Source organism: Lactuca saligna, chromosome 8 (assembly GCF_052625555.1).
Source record: "Lactuca saligna cultivar CGN05327 chromosome 8, ASM5262555v1, whole genome shotgun sequence".
Classification (NCBI taxonomy): domain Eukaryota; kingdom Viridiplantae; phylum Streptophyta; class Magnoliopsida; order Asterales; family Asteraceae; genus Lactuca; species Lactuca saligna.
Genome location: NC_136424.1, coordinates 4,702,580 through 4,725,121, shown reverse-complemented (window position 1 = coordinate 4,725,121; position 22,542 = coordinate 4,702,580). Strand labels below are relative to the sequence as shown.

Genomic DNA, 22,542 nt, shown 5'->3' with positions numbered 1-22,542 from the left:
TAGGGCTTATGCAAATAGCAGCGCTACACTTAGCATTAACACACCTACGCTTGATGTAGCTCACCTATACTCAACGTAGGAACAAAATTCTGAAATTCATCATTTTATACTAACAAAGGGCATCACAGTGTTTGTAGTTGCAAAAATGCTCAAACTAGGATTTTCCAAGTCTTTGCTAAGCCTATTCCCGTCGGTTTTATGAATTGATGAAAAGTAACAATCATTATTTTTTTTTTTGTATTTTTTTTAATAAAATATAATTATTTTAGACTAGATTTTATAGTTTTTATTATGTAATATTCAATATAATTCCAAATATTTTAATCTTTGTAATAATATATATTTATTTAAATTCTACATAACATATATGACATTTTTTTTCTGTTTTTTGTACATTTTTATAAATTATGTTTATAAATCCTTATAAAGTATGTACTTTCTATTACATAATACATGGTATAAATCAAAACATATAATTGAGACTATGGCTGTAAACGAACCGAATGAACACAAACAAAAATTTGTTCATGCGCATTCGTTTAAGTTAGATAAATAAAGAATAAACACGAACACATAAGTGAACAAGTTTTCTTGTTCACATTTGTTAGTTTAACAAATTATTTTGTTTATATTTGTTTGTTTATGTTCGTAAACATGTTAAATAAACATAAACAAACAAAGATAAACAAACACAATTGAACATATAATATAGTAATTTAATAAAAAAAATATGAATATAAATAAACTTAAACGAACGTTGACGAACATAAATGAACAAACGAGACCATTGTTTATGTGTATTCGTTTAACTATACGAACAATAATTTTTGTTCATGTTCGTTTATTTATTAAATAAACGAACATGAACAAACTTCCAACCGAACAATTCGTCGAACGTTCACTTCGTTTATAGTCCTAATTGAGACTATCTCAACTTTAGCCTCATAACTAAATAAATTTATCTAAATCTGACACATAGCAGCCCTATAAATTTGAAATGTCATTGAGAAGGTCTAATTTATAAATTTATCTAAATTCGACATATATCATATATGACATGTTTTCGGTTTCAAAATTCGTTTTTCTTTATATCGATATAGAATGCATTTTTTTTAATGTCGTCATAACTTTTTCATTTTACGAAATTCTCTATAAGACTATCTAATTTTTATCTATACATTGATATAAATTTATTTCAATCCGGCATATATCTATCATATTTTCGATGTGAAACATTATAAAGTACTATTTTTGTACATTAATTTAACAAATTATGTCATTCTCATTGATAATAATCTATATATCTTCCAATTTTGAAACTAATTATACTTTACCGGTGGTTTCCTCACAGAATATATAAGTCCTAATTTTACATACAAAAATAAAGTACTTGGTCAAATAATAATAAAAAGAATGTCTTTGGTTTTTGTGTTCCACCTTCTTTCATCTTTATTCTGTTTCAAAAGACACAAATCGACATCACCATATTATTTTGTCTTTTATTCAATATTATTTGTACAACACTCAAGTATTATGTCTAACAAAAAGTATTTAACATAAGATTGAAAATAAAAGAACATATAGAACCGGGATACATAATTTTTATTTTTTCTTTATACCGACAGTACTATATGGGCATATGGGTTATTATAAATGTTGTCAGTAACAAGAGGAAATAATGCTATAATTAATACCATTAAGGTTTTAGGTTTGTATCCAACTATCCATACATGAATTAATTGGCATTTGTCTAAAGGAGTGGACTTTTTGGGGTTCAAAATTGACATATAAGCCAAAACTAATAAACGTGCTTCCCTCAATGCTATCCTCCATCTCCATCACCCTCTATCCCTTTTCTTCTTCCTTCCTGTTCCCACTTTCTCTCTCCAAACTTTTTCCATTTTCAAGCTTTTCTTGAACTCCACATACACCAGCTGAATTATTGTTGTCTTTATCTACTGGTTTAGTCAAACCTCTTAATTTAATACCCCACATTATTCTCTGCTAAATGTCCGGGTTTATTGATTTTGAACTCCCTTTTTCTCTAAATTAACCAGTAACCGAAGCTTAAAAGACACCAGCTCCTTCTATTGTTGGTGGTTCTAATCCCAATTATATCAGGTCAGAAGATAATTCTCCATCTTTATTGTCGGTTGGGTAGCTCGAAATTGAGCTATTTTTCAAAAGTTTCTTAGCTTTAAACCAAATGGGATTGTTTGAAGTGCGAATGTTTTAGCCATGGGCTTTTGTTGTTTTACCCAAATATTGGAAGAAATTTAAGATACTTAAGTGTTCTTAGCAGCACACTGTAAATGTATGGACTCAAACTTCAAAGTTTTGTTCTTTTGCCTTTTTTTTTCGAGAATCCATTGAGGTTTGTTTTAGGGGAAGATACAAACTTTTGATTCTGTTAAGGATACTATATGGGTATGTTTGTTCGTGATTCTCATTAGTTTGAAAATTTTGTTTTATGTGGAGTTTGTCGTACAAGTTATCTTAAATTTTTATGCTGCATTCTTTTGTTTTATATTTTTTATCGTTGTTGTTTCTTATAAACAATTAAACTTCAACTGATTCAATTCTCCAGGTCCTTTAACAACAAAACCTTCATCTGACAATGTTTTATTGAATATCGTCATCTAAATTCTAACAACCAAATCGACTATTTCCTCAATTTCAGAAAAAAACGATGGAAACACTAACCTCATCTGCTGCATCTCCGGCCAACTATGATGAGATCGCTATGCAGCAAACATTGCTATTTTCCGACAGTTTGAAGGTAATTTCATCATCTCATGTTCTTGATTCTCTGTTTTGCGTGTTGTAATGGTTGATTGTGTTTCAGGATTTGAAGAATCTGAGAAAACAACTGTATGCAGCTGCTGAATACTTTGAATTATCTTACACCAATGATGACCAAAAACAACTGTGAGTAAGGAAATTACTTAAAAGCCATTGTAATCAATTTCAGCTTAAGTTTACTTGTTTTTGTTGTGCTGTTACAGAGTGGTTGAAACCTTAAAAGATTATGCAATCAAAGCTCTGGTGAACACAGTTGACCATTTGGGTGCTGTGTCATGTAAGGTCAATGACCTTTTAAGTGAAAAAGTGAATGAAGTTTCAACAACAGAGCTTCGAGTATCATCTGTTCAACAGGTTCTTTTTCATTTGACATTAGGAAATAGGAATCTTGACAAAACATTTATTTCCAGTTCCATTATTAATTATTTGATGTTGTTGTGTTACAGAGACTAAGAGTATGCCAGGGGTGTTTTGATCATGAAGGCTTAGCACAACAATCTTCATTGATAAATATTCCAAAGTACCATAAAAGATATATTTTGCCAGGTAATAAAACCTTATTTTTTCTTTAATTGTTTTGCCAAATGATCCATTAATTTAATTGTTTTTTAAAAATTTTAATGCTCAGTTGGAGAGACAATGCAAGGTGGTATGAGAACAAAATCAAAGTACCAAGGATGCAGTTTGGATGATGAAGACGAGTGGCATGAATTCAAGAATGGTAACAATTTTATTCGGTTGTTTGTTACTTTGTTTTATATATAAAAACATTCAATATTTATAAACCTTAAAATCTTAAATCTGTTTTTTTTTTTGTTACACGCAGCTGTTCGTGCTACAATCAAAGAAAAAGAAACACCACCATCTTTGGCCAGGTAAATCCTTTTTTTTTTTTTTTTTTTTTTTTAATTAAGCAAATATTACTACATTCAGTTCATGTCTAATTATTAAAGATTAAATCAAATAAAAAAATGAAGCAAAAAACGATCCCCGTCTCCTACACCCCAACAACCAGGATCGTTTGCTTTCACTGCTGCAGTCACAAGAAAAGATTTAGGTATGCACACATTCATTTTTTATTTTACATCCAAAGTTTTTTTTTTTTTTTTTGGCTTAACCCATTAAGCCATTATGTTCAAGGCTAAGGGGTTATTTGATATGCCTCTTACTGGATCGAGTAAGAGGCGGTTATTTAAACCGTTTGATACCACAATTAGAAATCTCTGATTCGGTCCTAGACATAACCTCATGCTGACGATCTGGTTTGGTCCTAAACTATCAAACAACCCCTAAGTCAAAAAAAAAACAACCACCATGTATAACTTTCCAAATGAAGTGTTTTAACTCGTTGAGTAACAAAGAAACACCCCTTTAACTCTTCTTCATCATGAATCAGAAAAAAGATCAACTTCACCACGAAGATTTTCTCTTTTGCGTACGGGTTCTTTGTCTGGTAGGCCAACAACCCCAAATTCAAGATCGACTACTCCTACCAATCGCAGTAGGCCAACAACTCCAACCTCGGTTTCCCGCCAAATGGTAATTAATACTTAACACACAAACACTTTTAATGCTTTTTCTTGATTCAAATATTGTTGTGATGATGTGGACCAATGGTTTGCTTCCATGTGTAGCTTTCGGAGCCTAGGAAATCGGCTTCAATGCGTATGCATGCTGACAGAGAAACAAATAGAGAGACAGACCAGAACCAGATTCCAAGCAAAAGTAAACGATTGCTCAAGGCATTGCTTAGTAGACGCAAGTCTAAGAAAGATGACACGCTTTACACTTACTTGGATGAATATTAAACAAAAACCCCAACTGAAAAGTTGGCATACACATGTGCTTGTTGTAATCTTGTTTAAGTCCATCAAGTGATAGATAGAATGTATTATTTTATTATTCTCGTCAACAACATTACGTTTCTCAATTCTCATCATCATTATATAACATAATGTTTAATCGAATGACACATACACACATCTCTCCCAAAAATTCAAATATCATTAAGCTACAACAACTAAAATCCAACAAGTATATAATACAGTAAATTAATAACACTACATGTTTTGATGCTCAACATCACCAAATTGTTCGATGGTTTTTGTGGCTAGAGTTAAGGCATCCAGAAAAGCGCTATATGATGCACGAAGAAATCTTGCTTCAACTGCTTCAAAATGCCTATAAAGAATGAACACAATATATTTTTCAACAAACACAAGCTTTTAAATCACCGAATTGGTGGTCATAATATTTCCTATTTGTTTATATCATTTAACTCACACAGAAAGTTTCCCATCAGACACTGACATCAGCCGCTTGACTTTATCTGGTTGAAGCTGGAAACAGGAAGATGAAAATAAAATGGTAATAATGAGCAAAATGGAATGTTTAGAAATGACATAAATGATGAAGAGATTATTATTAAAAGTATACCTCCTTGTCAACAGCTAGCGTTGAATATACTATGCCAGCATTTTCATCAGACTTAAAATCTACTTCCAAATCACTGTAGAAAGTAAACCTTATAATGAGATTTTGAATACAAACTTTAACATCTTTATTTTGAGGGCGTTACATTTACATATTTGTTAAAGCTAGAGAGAGGAAAACTCACCAGCTGAATTCCCATGGAGATGGAATAGTTTTTTGGGCATCTTTTTCAATCGCAGGAGCAACGGAATCCATTTTTATCTGAGAAAAAGACAAATATGTTATAGTTCCATTTAAGGTATTGGAATTTTAATTTAAGGATGCATCATACATGTTGGTTTTATGAATAATATTTATTTCTAGGAAAAAATTTAACTGAGAAATGCCATTTTCGCGGATGATATCCTCGAAAATGTTCCCAGATATCTGATTTGACTTTTTTTTTTTTTTTTTTTTTTACCTGCCAAAAGTCCAAGAATATCGCATTTCAGCTAATATTTACCGTAACTGACATTTACTTAAAAGAGTTGAATCTAGTAATTAAATACCAAACATTCTGTATCACAAAAGCAAATTACCTCAAAATCCATAGAAATATGCATTAGAAAAACAGTAAGTTGACTTAAAAAATAAAATTGAAATTGCACTTGTTTCTTTGATTTTAGTTAATAATTTATAATCAGGTCATATCAATCAATCTGCTGTCATGTGTAAGTAAGCAATAAACCGTCGGAATAATTGCTTACCAATTTACTGCGTTACCGGATTCTGACAAGACGAAGGATACAGGAGGTGTCTACGGCGGCGTCCGAGGGAATGAATGGCCGGAAGCAAATGTGTGGAGGCCGGAGGGTTTTAGACGCACTTATTCGTTATCATTTTGTAAAGCCTCGATAAATTGGTGATATGGATAGACTTTTAAAATGGGCCTCAAGCCCTCATTCCCATCTATTGTTTTAGGCCCAAAGCTCAATTTTAATTTTAATTTCATTTCTCTAGAAATTATCTTCCTCGAATATCTTCAATTATTTGATCATAAATCATAATATCCGAGTAATTATTAAATAAAAGTTGATTACAAATAATGGCAAAACCAAAAACATTCTTCAAAGTTCAAACTCGAATTTATATACATACTTCCAACTTCAACATCCTATTTACAGACATCAGAAATCCTTCAAGATTATAAACAAACACATCTATATACCAGACAAGATCTGTATATAGAACAAATCTTCAACTCTATTTACAAACATCATAACATTAACATGGACATGTTCAAATGCTCAATTGTTCAAACAAACCGATCAATCAACCAATAGATTCATCTGAATAACCAACCCAATGTCCAACCAAGTAAGAAACCCGCACCACCAAGACTCAAACCCAAAACAAAGCTCCCAAAAGACTTTCCATTTTTGTATCTTGATGATCCAGAGCCAGACTTCTCTTTCTTCTTCCTCTTCCAAACCCTTTGCTGATGATACTTACTGTTCCTAGTAGCTTCCAGTTGCAATATACGAAACCATTGCTTGTAAGCAAATAGCTGTGAAGCTTGCTTCATAAACTGACTGATCATGTCTTCTTTTTCATTGTTTGCTTTTTGTGCAGCTTTTTCAGCTTCCCTTGCTCGTGTTTGAGAATGGCAAAGTGCTTCCAAAAGCTCAGCCTTGCTCAGTTCATCTTGACTCTTTTTCTCTGCTTCAAATTCCTTGATTTTTGCATATTTTTCCTCCATTTCCATGGTTTCCCATGATGGTTCCCAGAAAGAGGTGGGATTTTCTTTAGGTTGATGGTGTAACCACCATTTGGTGTCACCTGCAAGATCATATAACTTGACTCCATCACCAGGACTTTCTTCTGAAGGTGATTTAGACGAAGATGGTGAAGTTCCCTTGTAATCTTCTTGAACTACGGAACTATTAGCGTAATGAACCCACCTAGGCTTACCTTCTCCTGAATCCATTATCTCCTGAACAGTTTTACAGAAAAATCGAACGAATAATTAGGAAATAGCACATCCGCCGCCGGTTACTAATATAATTTCTAAATCCATATCAATTTTGCATAACTAAGTACTAGATTTGAAGTCAAAGTGGAGCTATCCTACAAATCGGATAGTTAAAATTTAATTGAAAACAATCAAACCTGAAAACTTCAGAGTCGTTATAGGGTTAACTATGGAATTAAGCAACAATCAGATACAACAGCAATTGATTACTCATCTCAAGAGTTGATCCGATTAAACAAAGTAGAAATTGGCAGATAATTAATGATGAAACGAACAATAAAGAGCAATACCTGTTTAACATGAAGATGGGTAACGAGATATCGATCGATGAATCTGGTTTCTTGGTTGGTGGTCGTATTCAGCCTTCAGGTTTTTGTTTTGCTAACTGCAAGTGTGAATTACAAGACACATCCTCCACTATTGCAAAAGTTTCAAATCAAACCCTATAATACGTTTTTAACATTAATCATCCCTCAAACAAGAACAGCTCTTCATATTGATCCTTCTATCTATTACCATTTAAGGTCTTTGTTTCCGTCAGCAATCATCAGATAATAATAGAATGGACATAGGAAATAAAATGAACAAGGTAATGATATAAATAATTACATTTCATTGGCATGTAGTCGACTGGAAGAAATCAAATGAGTCATTAAAACATGTTAGTTTTTATCAGTGTTGTAGAAATCGGCATTGGTGGCCGACTGATTAATCGGTGATTAATCACTTGGCGGCCACGAACCGATTACGATTATGGTGCTTGGTGGAAATTGGTCAAAATCGGTCAAACTTGAGCTTGGCAATCCTTGGTGGTCCTCAGCGGTCATAGGCGAGGAATATTTTAAAAAATTCAAAAAAAGAAATAATTTTCAAATATTACACCAAAGTTTTAAAATTTTAAATTTTTAAGCTTTAATATTTTAAAATATTATACTAAAATTTTTAAAATTTCAAAATTTTAAAATTTAAAATTTCAAAATTTTAAAATTTAAAATTTCCAAATACTTAAATTTTTAGGAAATATTAATTTTTTAAATAATTTTATTAATAATTTAAGGTCCCCGATTAATCGTCGATTAATCTCCGCCGAGTCTGATTAATAGCTTATCGTCAGTCGACCGTCGAGCTACCGCCGAACGATTTTTACAACCTTAGTTTTTATTAATAAATAAAAAACTAAATATAATTAAAATTGATCTGTAATGAGCAAATGTTCTTTTATAAAAAAAAAAAAAGCAAATAATAAATTGTTACATCAATTATATATATTACATGTAAAATAATTAAAAAGATTATCTACAATGTAAAATAGTTACAAAATAATAAGAATCACAATCTCAATTGGGACCCACAAACTCAACCCAATAAATAGCAAGTTGGGTTGAGATCTTGAATTCATTTAATTAAATGGGTTGAATTAGGGTTGAAATTCCTAACAGTTGACAACCTGCCAACCCGTTTAACGGGTTCCGCGAGGCAATTGAGGATATTGTGGTTTGTGGTGGCCTTTTCTTTGGCGGCATACAGTGGTGACTTGCTTTTCTACCCATTCGGTTTGGTGGTTCGGGTTTATACTCGGCAGTGGAGGCTACCTCATATAATTTTATTGCCTTAAGGGTTTAATCTTGGGTATTGCAATACGACATCTTACGAGATAACGACATTTATGGTATGAATTATGATTATGCTTATGCCTTAGCTTCTCTTCGTAACAAGCTTCTGGACATTGACCTTAACAGTTTTTTTTACTAAGGATGTGTGGACCTTATGGCGGTATCCCCTCTTGTAGGCTTGAGAGATGAGGGTTTCACAGCGGGACAGGTTGCATTAAAAGCTGCTACATACAATATCACAAAACATGAGAAACCGTGCATGGAAAATCAACACATGTTCATACCATTTGCATTTGATACGTTTGAGTTTCTTGCGCCGGATGAGGTGGAGCTTTTTAGTAGAGTACAACGGATCATGCATAACAATCTTATATCCCCTAAATCTATGGATGTAGTTTTCAAAAGAATTGACTTTACCATACAAAAAGGCTTAGCGGCGCAACTTGTCGCCCGCTTGCCTTCTCATTCGTTGTGCGATGATAACTAAGATATATCATTAATTAGTAAGTTAAAGACTAAATAAATTTTTATTTATTTAATATTATTATTCAGTTGATCATTATATTTAATTTTTTTTTATTTATCAAAATCCATGGGCCAGTAATCGTTAGGGAATTTGAGTTTGTAAAAGTGATAGTCGAGTTGCGTGTAATTTAGAAATTTAATATTTATAATGTATTATTGTTGTAAACTATTATTTGTGTTTGTGTTATGCCCCTATAAAGTTATTGATCTATAATTTTCAAACTTGAACAATTATTATAGCTTTTAAATTGTATGAATTTTATTTGATTGATTTTTTTATTTTTAAGAGGTTTTTTGTGAAAATTTAAAGGAGTTAACCCAGGATTAACCCCTTTAGTAAATAAATTGGGTTGGAAAAAGAGTAAATTACTGAAATCATCCATATGGTTTGGTCAAAATTACATGTTTGGTCCGTAATTTTTTTTTGCACTCAGATCGTCCCTGTAGTTTAATTTTGTTGTGTTTTTCGTCCCTTACATACATAAAGATAGGGACCAAACGTGCAATTTTGATCAAACCATAGGGACGAAAAATAGAACAAAATCAAACCGTAGGGACGATTCGAGTGCAAAAAAAAAAAAAAAAAAAAAATTAGAGACCAAATGTGCAATTTTGACCAAACCATAAAAACGATTTCCATAATTTACTCTTGGAAAAACAATAAACAGATCGAAAACCCATTTATAAAAAAAAATCGTGTTGGATAGATATTTTAACTTATTTAAATAAAGATGTCAAACCTATTTAAACATGTCAAACCTGTTTATGATCCAACCCAATTCAGTGCCCTTAATATGTTAAAAAGAAACCATTTAATTAAACATGTCAAACCTTTTATGACTCAACCCAATTCATGATCCAACCCAATTCAGTGCCCTTAATATGTTAAAAAGAAACCATTTAATTAAACATGTCAAACCTTTTATGACTCAATATGTTAAAAAGAAACCATTTAATTAAACATATCAAACTTGTTTATGACCCAACTAATTCAGTGCCCTCAATATGTTAAAAAGAAAAAGATACAATAAACTCTTTAAATATAATTATAATAAATGTATTTTTAAATATTTTGTAAAAGCTAAAAAAACTTGATTAAAGTTTTTAAAATTAAAAAATATATATTTTTTGAAGATTATATAAGTTAAAGAAAATTATAATTATAATACATATAATTCTATTCTCAACAAGATTGAAAAGATAATAACCCTTCCTGATATAATAAAAATCATTCCAAGAAATATTCTATAAGAAATGTTTCATTTTGCCTTGTTTAGCTTCTAAGCTTGCAAGTGTCTTTCAATGATATTTGTTGTTTCCAAAAAAATATAAAAAATCCGTTTATATTTAATCACATTGATGTCTATAGGTCGGGGGCGGAACGTGAGCACTTCAACTAGGAGCCGGAAGAAAAACTCCAAAACATGACCGATTCATAATGTTGAAAGCTATATCGAGATGAAATAACTCCGGCGTATAGAAGGAATTCATTATGTTTAATTAATATATACATATAACTGTATCATATCAAATATATCCAAGCTTTAAAAAAATTATGGCAAACTTAAACTCATACTAAACTCCATGGACTACTTTTAACACATTACACATGGAACCACACCAAAAAAATCCAAGAAAAAAGTCAAAGCAATGGTTTCTATTACAAAACCATTGCTTTGACTTTTTTTTTTTTTCTTTTAACATCAATTCTTTCATAAACTCAAAGTCAGCTGGGTTGCTTCAATTCTTCCGTTTAAGAATTTTAGATCACCTGGTAGGAAGTTCTCGCAACTCACAAGTGTCTGTATTGGCAAAATGAATCTAACAGATCCCTTACTTTTCCTTCTTGTTTATAGTTTCTTAATCTGATAAGATCTGATCATAAGGGTTTACATCCATGGTTTTGTCAAGGTAAAGTGTCACCAAGGTGCTTACAAATACAAACTGTTGAAGACAATGGCCTATATCAGTATCAGTTCTTGCATTTCTCTTGGGCTATTAATTACATCAACAAACATCTAGACTAAAGTCTCCAAGCTTCTTCAAGTGTTAAATTCATACCCTCAATTTATCTTTCCACTAGCATAAATATTCTTACCAAAACTCCTAACAAACAATGGAGTCTATCTTTACAGAAAGCTCATGTAGATCTTGTAATCTTTGACAATTGCCTTAAAGACTTTTTGGGATTTTGTCAGAATGAGATTGTATGGAGATTTAAAACTATTCGCACAATCGGAAAAGATGAGCGGTTTCATCAGATTCATAATCCGAAAACATATGACCCTCTGATTCCTCCCCCGATTCAAAACCATTTTCAAAAACATCTTCACCGGAATTGGGATTGGAATTGGAATTGGCAGCAGTTTGTTTCTTATATAACCCTCGGCTTTTATCCAGAAACCCTTCCTTCATCAAACATCGAAACCTCTCCCTGATTTCAGAGATCGGGTGTTTCTGAACAAGTTGATGACGATCATAAGCTTCACGGAGAACAACCGTTTGGGTGTTGTTCTTCTTTGAGATGTAGAAAATCCCGGGATGACGCTCGAAAACCTTTGTGAATTTCTGAGGAAGATTCAATGGATTCCGGAGATTGCTCACATTCCGGCGATTGGTTTTCTTTTCAACCGTGAGATGTAAAAGTTCGTGAAATACTCCGACAATTCTCTTCTCGGAAACATCTGTCCTTCGATCCAAATGACTGGAATCGGAATATGGCGATGTGTATGGGAGCCTCTGCCATTCCTCCAACCACTTCATTGATTTCCGATTTAACCCAAATCCCCGTGGGAATCCCACATTGAAACTTAATCTACCATTTTTAACATCGTCTTCTTCTGCATTCGTTTCTAATTGGGAAAGGGGAAGCTCATTGGGTGGAGTTATGAGTTTTAAGGCGAGACGATTGTGGGGAAGAGGAATCAAAGAGAACATATTTTCGTATTTTGAGATGAAAGAATCGAGATAATCGTAAGGCAAACCCAAATCCCATTTCAATTGGTCGATTGTATGTAAAGGAAGAATCGTGTCTTTTGTTAGGAGAAGAAGCTTTGAGATTCTAGCGAGGAAATCTTTCTGATTTTGCTGGAAAACCGCCATGGATTCTTGATTTAGTCGAATAGCATCTGGGGTTAATCTAAACCAGGGAACAAGAGTGCCACCGGTGTCAGGAAGATGAAATTCATCGAAGATATTTGGGTATCTTCTCATAAAGGTGGAAACTTTGAGGTCTTCGGGAAGACCCAGTTGGCCTCTCCGCCGGCCGGAGAGACGGTAGATGGGGAGGCAACAACCAGGGTCGGCTGCTATAACTGACACGATTACCCAGGCTGCTCTGAGCTCTCTCTCACCGGTTACAACAGAATCTAGTACATTATCCTTCACCCATTTCAATTTTACGTTAACTAAACTGTATCTTTGATTGTGTCTAAACCCTAGATTACTATGGTGATTGCAGGGAAATTTGCAGTTTTTCCCGAAACCCAAACTCCACCGGAGCATCTTCAGCGTATTATACAACTTGACGAGTGATTCAAAACAATAAACGGTTAGAGGACTTAAGAAACAAACTATGTGGGAAAAATACCTGCAGTTCTGAGATAGAGGAGATGTCGGCGGTGCGAAGTGTTGTCGATGCACCTCAGAGTCGTTTTAGGGTTAACCGTGGAATTCAAGGAACAATTCGATACAAATGCAATTGAGTAGTCATCTCAATAGTTGATTGGATTAAACAAGAATTTGGCATCGATGATGAAACGTACAAAAAAGAGCAGTACCTGCTAAACATGAAGGTGGGATGGCGATTGAGTAATCCGGTTTCATGGTGGCTGGTGGTGGTCTGGTCATATTCACGATTTTGTTTTGCTAAATGTGTGAATAACAAGATCCATCCCTCACTATTACAAAGTTCCAAATATAACCCTTTACTACGTTTTTAGATTAATAGTCCCTTAAAGAAGAATAGGTCTTCTAATTGATCCTTCAAACAGTTTAGTAGTTTACCATCTTTGTTAGGTGTCAAGATGTTGGGCCGGCCCATATATGGACACACTTTAAAATTAATACCCGACCCGATCACAACCACAGTTCGTTGTATTGGTTGAGATCTTTAGCTTATTTAAGAATTTAGTTGAACCGAATACAAACCAAATCAATTTATTACGATCTAGATGCCATATGATTTAATCACATCAATATAGGATATGAGCACCTACAAATGTGGTATGAAGCACATACATTATATTTAAATGATGAAGGCATGTTATGAACCTTAAATGGAAGTTTGTTGAGGTTGTAACTAAAAAAGTATAAATGAATGTTCTAATTCACCTTTATTTGGATTATTTTGTTTTTTAAGATCATTTTTCAGTTCATCTTTATTTTTTTTTAAATCAAAATGGAATACAAAATTATGCAAATAATGTCTCATGTCTAATCACATTTCATTTTTACACGCAAAAAATATACTTTTTAGAATATTAAATAGTAACTTATATAGATTTTCAAAAACAAAATTCATTTAATAAATATGTATTCATCTTTTTCTATTATAACAATTTAGTATGTTATCACAAGATTATAACAATATAAATTGTTTGTATATAACTAACTTGGATTGATTATGGTTCTATTAAAATAAAATTTATTAATAAAAAAATTACATTCATAACATTTTTCGATAACTAATAGTATTATCAATAGTTGATTTTTACTTAGATTATTATTGTAATACAAAGGTTAATAGTATCTTATATTATAATATGTATTTTAAGATTTATCTCAATTGTACATTTTTATAAAATATATTATTGTGTTTTGATTTTTTTATAATGTACGTAAAATTTATATGAAGGGAAAATGACATAAATGCCCTAACTTTCTAAGATTGGTTCATTTAATCCTCAGATTATTTTCGTGGTTTTATGAGGAAATTAAGTTGATGTCTATCTATTTTTTTGATCATTACTACTCAATGTAGCAGGTATCTTAAGCCACATAAATATTTTCAGCTGATGTGACTTCCTTCATATCCAATTCAAAATCAAAGAAATAATTTTGACAAAATGTTTAAATAATTAACCAAATACAAATTGTCCCACCGTTAATAACAATTAATTGGATCAAAGCACCACCAAGTTTGTTTGTTATCAATACTCTTGATTTAACAATGACTCTTTATCGGAATCGTTAGAATTGAAGTTGGCGGGTTTCAAAATAAATCGGAACAGTGAAATTAGATTCAATCTCAATGATGTGAAGTAATTGTAATGTTTGTATGCTCCGACTGATACCCAATACCACCCGATGCTTAGTAAATGATGTACTGGAAGATTAAATGATTCAATGGTCAAATGAAAAAGTCAAAATTGACGTTCCAGGCAATGAAAGGATCAAGAAATATATAACATCATCTAAAACTCAATACACCCATTCTTCTATCCAATATTGGTCGTTTAAATCTAAAAAAAATCATCTAAATTTTTGAGTTACTCACAAGTACCAAGGTAAACAACATACGACGAGAAAAGGATAGTTGAAGGAACAAACGCAATCATCAAGTTATAACAAACAATCTATTGATCCTTAAAATTGAAATTTCTATCCTCGCAGTTGTTATTTGTTGTGGATTCAATTCGATTGTGTTTGAAGAAAGGGCGGTGTAGAAGATCATTGGGGAAACATATTTTGAAGCTGGTTGCAGATGACCATTTTCCTCTACACCAGCACCATTAGGTACCCTAATCCACCCCAAAGCTCTCTCCATACCACTTTTTTCTACTTTGTCGTTGATTTCTTACTTCCATCACTCCAACTCTTCCATTTCCTTCATCGAAATATCCTCTCGGCCTTAAACCATTGATTGCGTTCACCACCTGAAACAAAGACAAATTTGATGAAATTTTGAACACAGTTATATGAATTGAACACCGATTCAAAGTGAAATTAGACCGATTAACAAATATTTTCAGGTTTAAGAAAAAAATGATGGTTCCCAAAATGAGAACGGAACTGAAATCATCTAGAACTTTCGCTAGATCTACACCCTGATCTCTGTTAGAACATTTATCAATACACATCTGAATAAACACATTGTATGTTACATGATTCTACCCATCTGATATATTCAATAGTTAATCAAGATGAGAAATGGGGAAGAGGAAGATAGAAGTCGGTTGATGGGAGGAGAAGAGGGTCAAAGGATTTGTAGTCTATCTGACATATTAATTTAGTGACATGGCAAGAGGTAACCGGGTTAACCCTTCATAATATCCAAAAGGACCTAATAGACCCGACAAAAACGAATTTGCTCCCTCATAAAGCTACAAAAATAGCTTAGGGACTAAATAGACCAACCATAGAAAGTTCGTAGGACATTTGTATCATTTTCCCTTATATGAATTCGATACATAAAAATTAATTTTTATATTTATGATTAATTAATATTATTTAATATATAACATAATATTGCAAATGTTAATTATTATAATTAAAGTAGAATTACTATATTGAAATAAACTGAAAATGTGTAAATATAAAATGAATGGAACTAAATTTAAGCGTTAAAACTTTCAATTCACTTTGATGGACTAATATATAGGTTGAGGGGCCGTTTGATAGTTACTAACTGAGTTAAAAGTTGATTGAGTTAGAACTTCTGACTGAAAGTTCTTGTTTGATTTTGCATCTGACTGACCATACAAAATGACTATATTACCCTCAAACTTTTGTAACATCTTAACTTAAACTCTTGACATATATGATCCAAACATCTAAAGATCTTTAATTTGTTGTTGTTTCCTCAATACAAAAAAGTAACAATCATCATGAAAAAGCTATTTTTGTTATTTTTCCAAACTTTGTACCAAAACATTGTTATTTATATTTTTAGATTTTTTACTAGAACATATTTATATTTCAAGATTTTGTACCAAACATTATATCTATTGAATACAAACCATTCAAAGGTTACACAAAAGTTAAAATCAAATTTAATACAAACCGGTCAATGTATTAAGAAAATGAAATCATGCAATAGATGGACAATAGCCTTATCCACGGAAGATGGATCATTGATGAGCTAGCAACCAATAATTGTGCCTCAAAATCCTCCAAGATCTTCCCATACATTAGATGCATGAATTAATTAGTAAAAATGATGGTAAATTAAAAGGCCTAGAATGAAACTAAAGGATAAAATCATGACCAACATACCCCTACACTACTTATTCCTATTCAATACCATTCAAGACGATCAAAATATGAAACAAAACATACCCCTATACTCCTGCACTACTAAACTGCACCATATGAGTTTCCAAATTTGTACCAAGGACAAAATGGTCAAAATATGAAACAAGTTGTACAAAAAACAACAGGGCATGAGGGAAGAGCAAGGTATTGCACCAGATTCAACAATCAACATTAAATACTCCATAAACACCAACAAATTCCATGTACAAACTACATATTTGAACTAACTACAAACATGTGATATGAAAAATTGTCTACATCGTATAGCCAGTTAGAGAAAGATCACAAATAGGTTCAAATCGGATTCATTGTGGCTTTCAAATTTATTTTGCAAGAAACAGATTTCATGTACAGATAACAGATTTGAACATCGTGTAGCATTGTAAGGCTCAAATCAATAAAAGAGGTGGATTTCGAATAACAATTACAAGAAAAAAGCTTGAAGTTATCTGATTTCAGAGTTCTTCATCGCTACCCTGTTGTGTCGATGTTCACGATATTGTTGGTGGAGTGTTTTCGGATGTAAGTCTCTAACTCTCGTCTCTAATCTCTATGCGTGTATGATAATGAACATCTGAATATTGAAGTCTGAAGAACGTAATTTTGATTTGGGAGCGTCAGGGTGACTGTGTGAGTTGGAGGAGTGGAATATCCATGAAACACAAATCTAGATTAGAAAGTGATGAATGAATGAGGCAGTCCCTGGTATGGGGGAGGAGGTCATTGGAGTGGAGGCGATACGTATATGCGATGGAGAAGAAGAATCCTAAAAAAGAAGGAGACGGGCAAGGAGGGAAATGATGATGCTTGGTATCGGTAAGCTGTATTCTACTAATGGACCGAGTTAGAAGATGGGCCAGCAATGACTTACCGAATCAGACAAAAAACACATATATCAAACATGATGTCCGAACCGAGTCAGCCAAAAGTGTTGATCCAGACCCAGTCAACAAGATATCAAACACCCTTTGAGTCGTATAGCACCGAACTAAAAGGAGGTTAGAAAATAAAACATTGAGAGAAAAATGAAATTTGAAGATGTGATGGAGATTTTCTTTGTTTCACTGAGAGTATACAACGGATGATTTGGGTTTCATGAAACATAGCAGCTTCAAGTTTCTAATAAAATATTGATTATTTTATCTTAAATTCTTGCAATTTCAACTTTATTGAGTTTATTTGTTTCGTTCAAACTAAAACCTATGTTGTAAAATTTGTTAGGCGTTTTTAGTGGTGTCAAATAGCGAATAGCGTGTATTCAATCTAGGTAAGGAGTATTCAACAACAGTTATAGTTTTTTATTAAAAATATCAAAAATTTCAAGTTTGACCGACTTGACCAAGTTTTTCCGAGCAGGTATGATTTTCTTTGAATTTGACTGACTCCAAGTTTTTTCTTTGACCGATTTTCAGAAAATAGTCTCCGGCTCTCTACATATTCCTGATTCTGAGTCATGGTTGAGTAGGCTGAGTTTTGTAACACCAACACAAATTAACTAACATTTTTACTTTTCAATTACATTTCTCAACTTGGGACTGGGTGCATATATCCCTTCAATTTCGGTAGGTATTTTAATATTTTTATAGGGTTATTTGCAAAATGTATCAACTTATGTGAGAGTGATGATTTCCAATAAAAAACAAGTAACATTAATATTACCACCTTGACGAGAGCGAAGAAGCCTGAAAGAGAGTTGGTTGTTAATTGTTCAGATTATTTCACTTTTAAGTGATAAAGCATGTATCTAAATAAGCATTCTACATCAACTTAACCAAAGTATGTATATCCAGAAGAATTCAAGACAAAAAAAAAACAATTAGAGTTGATAAAAACCACATCACATTTGTAGGTAAATAAAACAAAGCAAGAGGCATATGATCTAGATTGGGAGTTTCAAAATCATACAAGAAACAAAAGTAAAAAAAATTACACAAAAACATTCACATGGATTCATGTATGGTTGGGATGATGAAGTTTTCAGTTTTGGTGCCAAAAATTATAACCAATCGCAAAGGCAAAGTTTACAAAATAAATTCCTCTCCCATATTATTTTTCAATCCTATTTTATTCATCATACACCATTCTCATTTAAAAATAGGATTTATACATTCAAAGGCATCATCATGAAATCCTATTCATAGATACTTCTTCAACTTTGACCAAACAAGCAACACCCTTTTGACTTGATAGAGAAACAAACACTTGCCCAACACCCTTCTTCTTTGGCATGAATGTATGAAAAAACAAGATGATGCAATCCAACTCCTCAGGTAAACAACAAGCAGAAGACACTCTTTTGATGACCTGGACCAATGCATGACTTAAAATTGCTCACTCCAAATAGGAGAAATAAAAAAAATATGAATGCTGCAAACTGTAATGCTTTTTCTTAGATAAGATCCTAAAATAATAAAAATGTATGCAAATCCCATAAACTTGGACTCAAAATTATGACAACCAAATGAATTGATTACAAATTTGACCTCAAATCCCAATTGAGCAACCATCTTGGCGACCGAACCCGACCTACCCATATGCATGCAGGACTTTTAAATTAAAATGAAAAAGAAAAGAATGTATGTACCAAAAGACAAGAAGAAGCATCAAACTGAAATAACATGACTAGGTGCCAACTTAGCCCATTCAGCATGCTCCTTTATCGAATGTTCATCTTATAACAAACATTCATTCAGGAACTTTTTGCTTGAAATAAATTGTTGAATCAATGGCCTCGCATTTCTTCCCAGAGTATCAACTAAATCTCCAAGAACACCAATCGCAGTCTTCATCACCATATCATCCTTGAAAACATGAAAAGATAAATTAATCAAAAACCAAAACATGAAGAGTCCGCGTCAACATTTACTTACTACTAATTACTTACATGTATTTCTCCATATACATCACATCAAGAAATTGGATGATATGTGGAGCATAAGGAATCAACAACTGAGTTTTAGGAGAGTTTTTAAAACCCTGAAAGATCCACGAATACGCCTCTAGAATCCCATTTCTCAAAAGATTTGTGTATAAAATCATTTCATCATCATCTCCTGATGTGTGCGAGGACAATTAAGCTGCACTTTGAAGCATAGGCATAACATACATCAAATACTTCTCAAAATTCTCCCCAATCGCCAAAGCAATATCACAAAAAGATGAAAAAAATAAAAGGCTTCATGGATCCATGCAACTAATTACTTGAAAGGTCTTTAAGAAGCCAAGTCATGATTCCATCACACCATGGCAACACCTTTTTGTCCAAAGCTCTACACATGATACCCACCACACCTACAGTCACAACAGACACCTGATACTCTTGAAAATTTTGTAGTCCCATTTCCAAATACTTGTAAAACTTAGGCATGAATCTTGCAAAATCGAGTCCCGTTGAGTAGGCTAAAGCTCCTATTGCCAACATTGCTTCTTCATGAATAGTTACAGATTGACACGCAAAAACCTGAAAAAATATTCATGATTTGGTCAAAATAATGCATGAACACGTATTTAGTTGGCTTCAATGAACTTAACTTCTGAATAATCACCTGCAGACACCCACACATGAGTACCTGGAGCTCGTTCTACTTTTGTCTTTCAGCAGATGAAAGCTTTTGTTATTCAAGGGTTTTGTGTAGTTCCAACATGACAGGGACAAGCTGTAAAACCATGGGATATATTTCATCAGTCAAACATCTCACAACTTCATTCAATCTCTCATTAGCAGTTGTTCTTTGTCTGCTATCTATAGCATCTTCTCTGTGAGTCATTGTTAACAAAGACTGTATGATTTCTTGAAAGTAAGTAAGGAGTCAAAGGGTTTGGTTGACCAAAATCCTCATACCCTTTTTCTAGAAAGTAAAGAGCCCTGCATGCTTTTTCAACTACATTTGGAGCATCCTTCATGCTTTGTGAAAGAACTATTATAATCTGTTGATAGTTGGAAGGTGTGACAATATGTGTCTCCATAGTTGGCCTATGAAGAAACTCAAATATTCTTCCAAGTATCCATATTGTTGTGTCTTTTACACGGCTGTTTAGATCTTTTTATAAAGCAGTGAGCATGAAATTAAGAGTAACATTAACAAGTGGTGTTAACTTATTCGGTGAAGGACCCTCCAAGATTGAACCAAGTGCATAAGTAGACCATTCTCTTTGACTTCAATGTGGTTTTGTTATATTCTCTTCAATAAACGACATCACAAGTGGGACAATATCATTTCCAACTGTCCTTGCAACATGCCCACGACATGTCCCACCTGCTATTGCAAGATTTTAAGCACCTTCATCCTGATCCTGATCTTCTTCTTGTTTCAACAAAGTCTCTAAAAACATAAGTACAAGAGCAGGGAGAGCATGTTTGATGGTATAAAAACAAGGGATATCAGAATCATCAGTGAAGTCGCCTCCACACTATTCTAGAATGTCAATCTCATCATCACAAATCGAGCTCCAAAACCCAATAGCTTGTAAAGTAATAGGCTCCTCATCTTCTTTCACTGCTTTTGCAGTAATGTTGAAAATGTATTGTATTTAATAGGATAGTTTCTCATAGTAACTTGCTGAGATTGACACCAAACACTCATAAGCAGACTACTTGATTTTAACTTTTGGTGACATTATCGCCTCACAAACAACTATCTCCCCCCCCCCTCTCTCTCTCTCTCCCCCTCTCTCTATGTCATAAGAGAAATTTGATTGAGCAAAACTAAGAACATTATACAACGCATGTGTGGCAACAAGCGTAACGTCATTACTACATTCTAAAGCATTCATACCTTGAACTACAACTGTGAGGATTTTATTCACATGGTCTTGTTCAACAACATCTGGAGAAATTTCTTCACACATGTATCCAAGAGTTACTAGAGTAGCTTATTTGACATGAACAGAAACCTAGTGGATATTTGATACAAGGGACCCGATGAGTGCATGCTATTGTCTTTGTGGGAGCTCTATACTAACAACTTTAGCTATCACTTGTGATGCAGTGGATCATGCCTCGTGGATTGGAGAAGAGAGTGTCTGTAACAAGCATGCCTTTATCTGTGTCTTGACATTTACATATAGTGATAACAATCTTAGGTACCCTAATCAAACTTTTTGTGTTGTTATTTTGCATCCAATGCATTATTAAGGATTAAACCATCTAATTTACAACTATCAACAAGCTTTTCTTCACTGACAAGTTCTCCAAATAGAGATGTGAGAAACCCGACTAGGGTTTGCTCCTGAAGGTGCTATAAACTTTCTTCAACATGTTTTCAAATACATCCATCAAATTATTATGCATACAACAAAAACTGGGTGACTTCCATTGCCATAGCAAATGCTCTTCAGAGGAATGTAGTATTACAAAAGTAGCAAGTTATCCTCAAAACAAGTTGTGACAACCCAAAACTTTTATCCTGTGCAATTGATCCGTATATCAATATTAATCTTGAATTTATCATCTTTTTAGCGAAATTGTGGGTCCATATGAGTGCTTTAGACTTAGTATAACCTAGAAATGAGTCTTAAGGAAGATAAGAAAGTGTGTAGCATCACAAAATCGAGCCAATCACTCCAAAGTAGGTGTGTACAGCCGCACACCCGAGTGTGCGGCCAGCCAGCCGCACACACACCCCGAACCACACATCCGACCCTATATATGAGAGAAGACCCCCTTTCATTCACTTTTTCTTCTTTGGCTGCACACTACTTTCTCTCTCTAAAAATCTCATCCAAAAACACTCTAAGGGCCTCAAAAACGTGAATAACTCCATCATCTAGCTTGTTATATAGGTAAAACACCTAAATCTAAGCCATAAACTCTTCATGTTCTTCGTGTTCTTCATCCTTTAAAGGATTTCGGCCGCACACCTTCATAAGGTGGCCGCACACACACTAAAACTCTCAAAAGTGAAG

At 33.2% G+C, this 22,542-nt stretch overlaps 4 protein-coding genes and 1 pseudogene across 5 annotated transcripts; 1 reads left to right on the top strand and 4 right to left on the bottom strand.

Moving 5' to 3' along the window:
* Positions 1-1,814: 1,814 nt before the first annotated feature.
* On the top strand, positions 1,815-4,701 carry LOC145012207 (protein ABIL2-like). Of its 2 annotated transcripts, none has more exons than XM_078970998.1 (10): positions 1,815-2,121; positions 2,681-2,779; positions 2,846-2,928; positions 3,006-3,156; positions 3,249-3,348; positions 3,431-3,523; positions 3,629-3,677; positions 3,780-3,859; positions 4,199-4,341; positions 4,437-4,701. In XM_078970998.1, exons 2-10 carry the CDS (start codon positions 2,690-2,692, stop codon positions 4,608-4,610), a joined length of 963 nt encoding a protein of 320 aa, XP_078827124.1. In that variant the 5' UTR covers positions 1,815-2,121; positions 2,681-2,689; the 3' UTR covers positions 4,611-4,701. The 2 variants fall into 2 exon arrangements, with proteins under 2 accessions (XP_078827124.1, XP_078827125.1); XM_078970999.1 differs by lacking the exon at positions 1,815-2,121 and adding an exon at positions 2,138-2,314.
* A 23-nt stretch (positions 4,702-4,724) lies between these two features.
* LOC145012208 (uncharacterized) lies at positions 4,725-6,130 on the bottom strand. The gene is made up of 5 exons (XM_078971000.1): positions 5,982-6,130; positions 5,420-5,496; positions 5,239-5,311; positions 5,086-5,141; positions 4,725-4,983 (listed from the first exon to the last, which is right to left on the bottom strand). The coding sequence occupies exons 2-5, from the start codon at positions 5,488-5,490 to the stop codon at positions 4,863-4,865; spliced, it is 321 nt and encodes a 106-aa protein (XP_078827126.1). The 5' UTR covers positions 5,491-5,496; positions 5,982-6,130; the 3' UTR covers positions 4,725-4,862.
* A 207-nt stretch (positions 6,131-6,337) lies between these two features.
* Positions 6,338-7,632, bottom strand: LOC145013367 (uncharacterized). Its single transcript, XM_078972160.1, has 2 exons — positions 7,537-7,632; positions 6,338-7,207 (listed from the first exon to the last, which is right to left on the bottom strand). The coding sequence occupies exon 2, from the start codon at positions 7,199-7,201 to the stop codon at positions 6,560-6,562; it is 642 nt and encodes a 213-aa protein (XP_078828286.1). The 5' UTR covers positions 7,202-7,207; positions 7,537-7,632; the 3' UTR covers positions 6,338-6,559.
* A 3,534-nt stretch (positions 7,633-11,166) lies between these two features.
* Positions 11,167-13,275, bottom strand: LOC145011607 (Ubiquitin carboxyl-terminal hydrolase family protein). The gene has a single exon (XM_078970348.1). The coding sequence runs from the start codon at positions 12,886-12,888 to the stop codon at positions 11,608-11,610; it is 1,281 nt and encodes a 426-aa protein (XP_078826474.1). The 5' UTR covers positions 12,889-13,275; the 3' UTR covers positions 11,167-11,607.
* A 5,966-nt stretch (positions 13,276-19,241) lies between these two features.
* Positions 19,242-21,959, bottom strand: LOC145012999 (importin subunit beta-1-like; annotated as a pseudogene).
* Between the last annotated feature and the right edge of the window lie 583 nt (positions 21,960-22,542).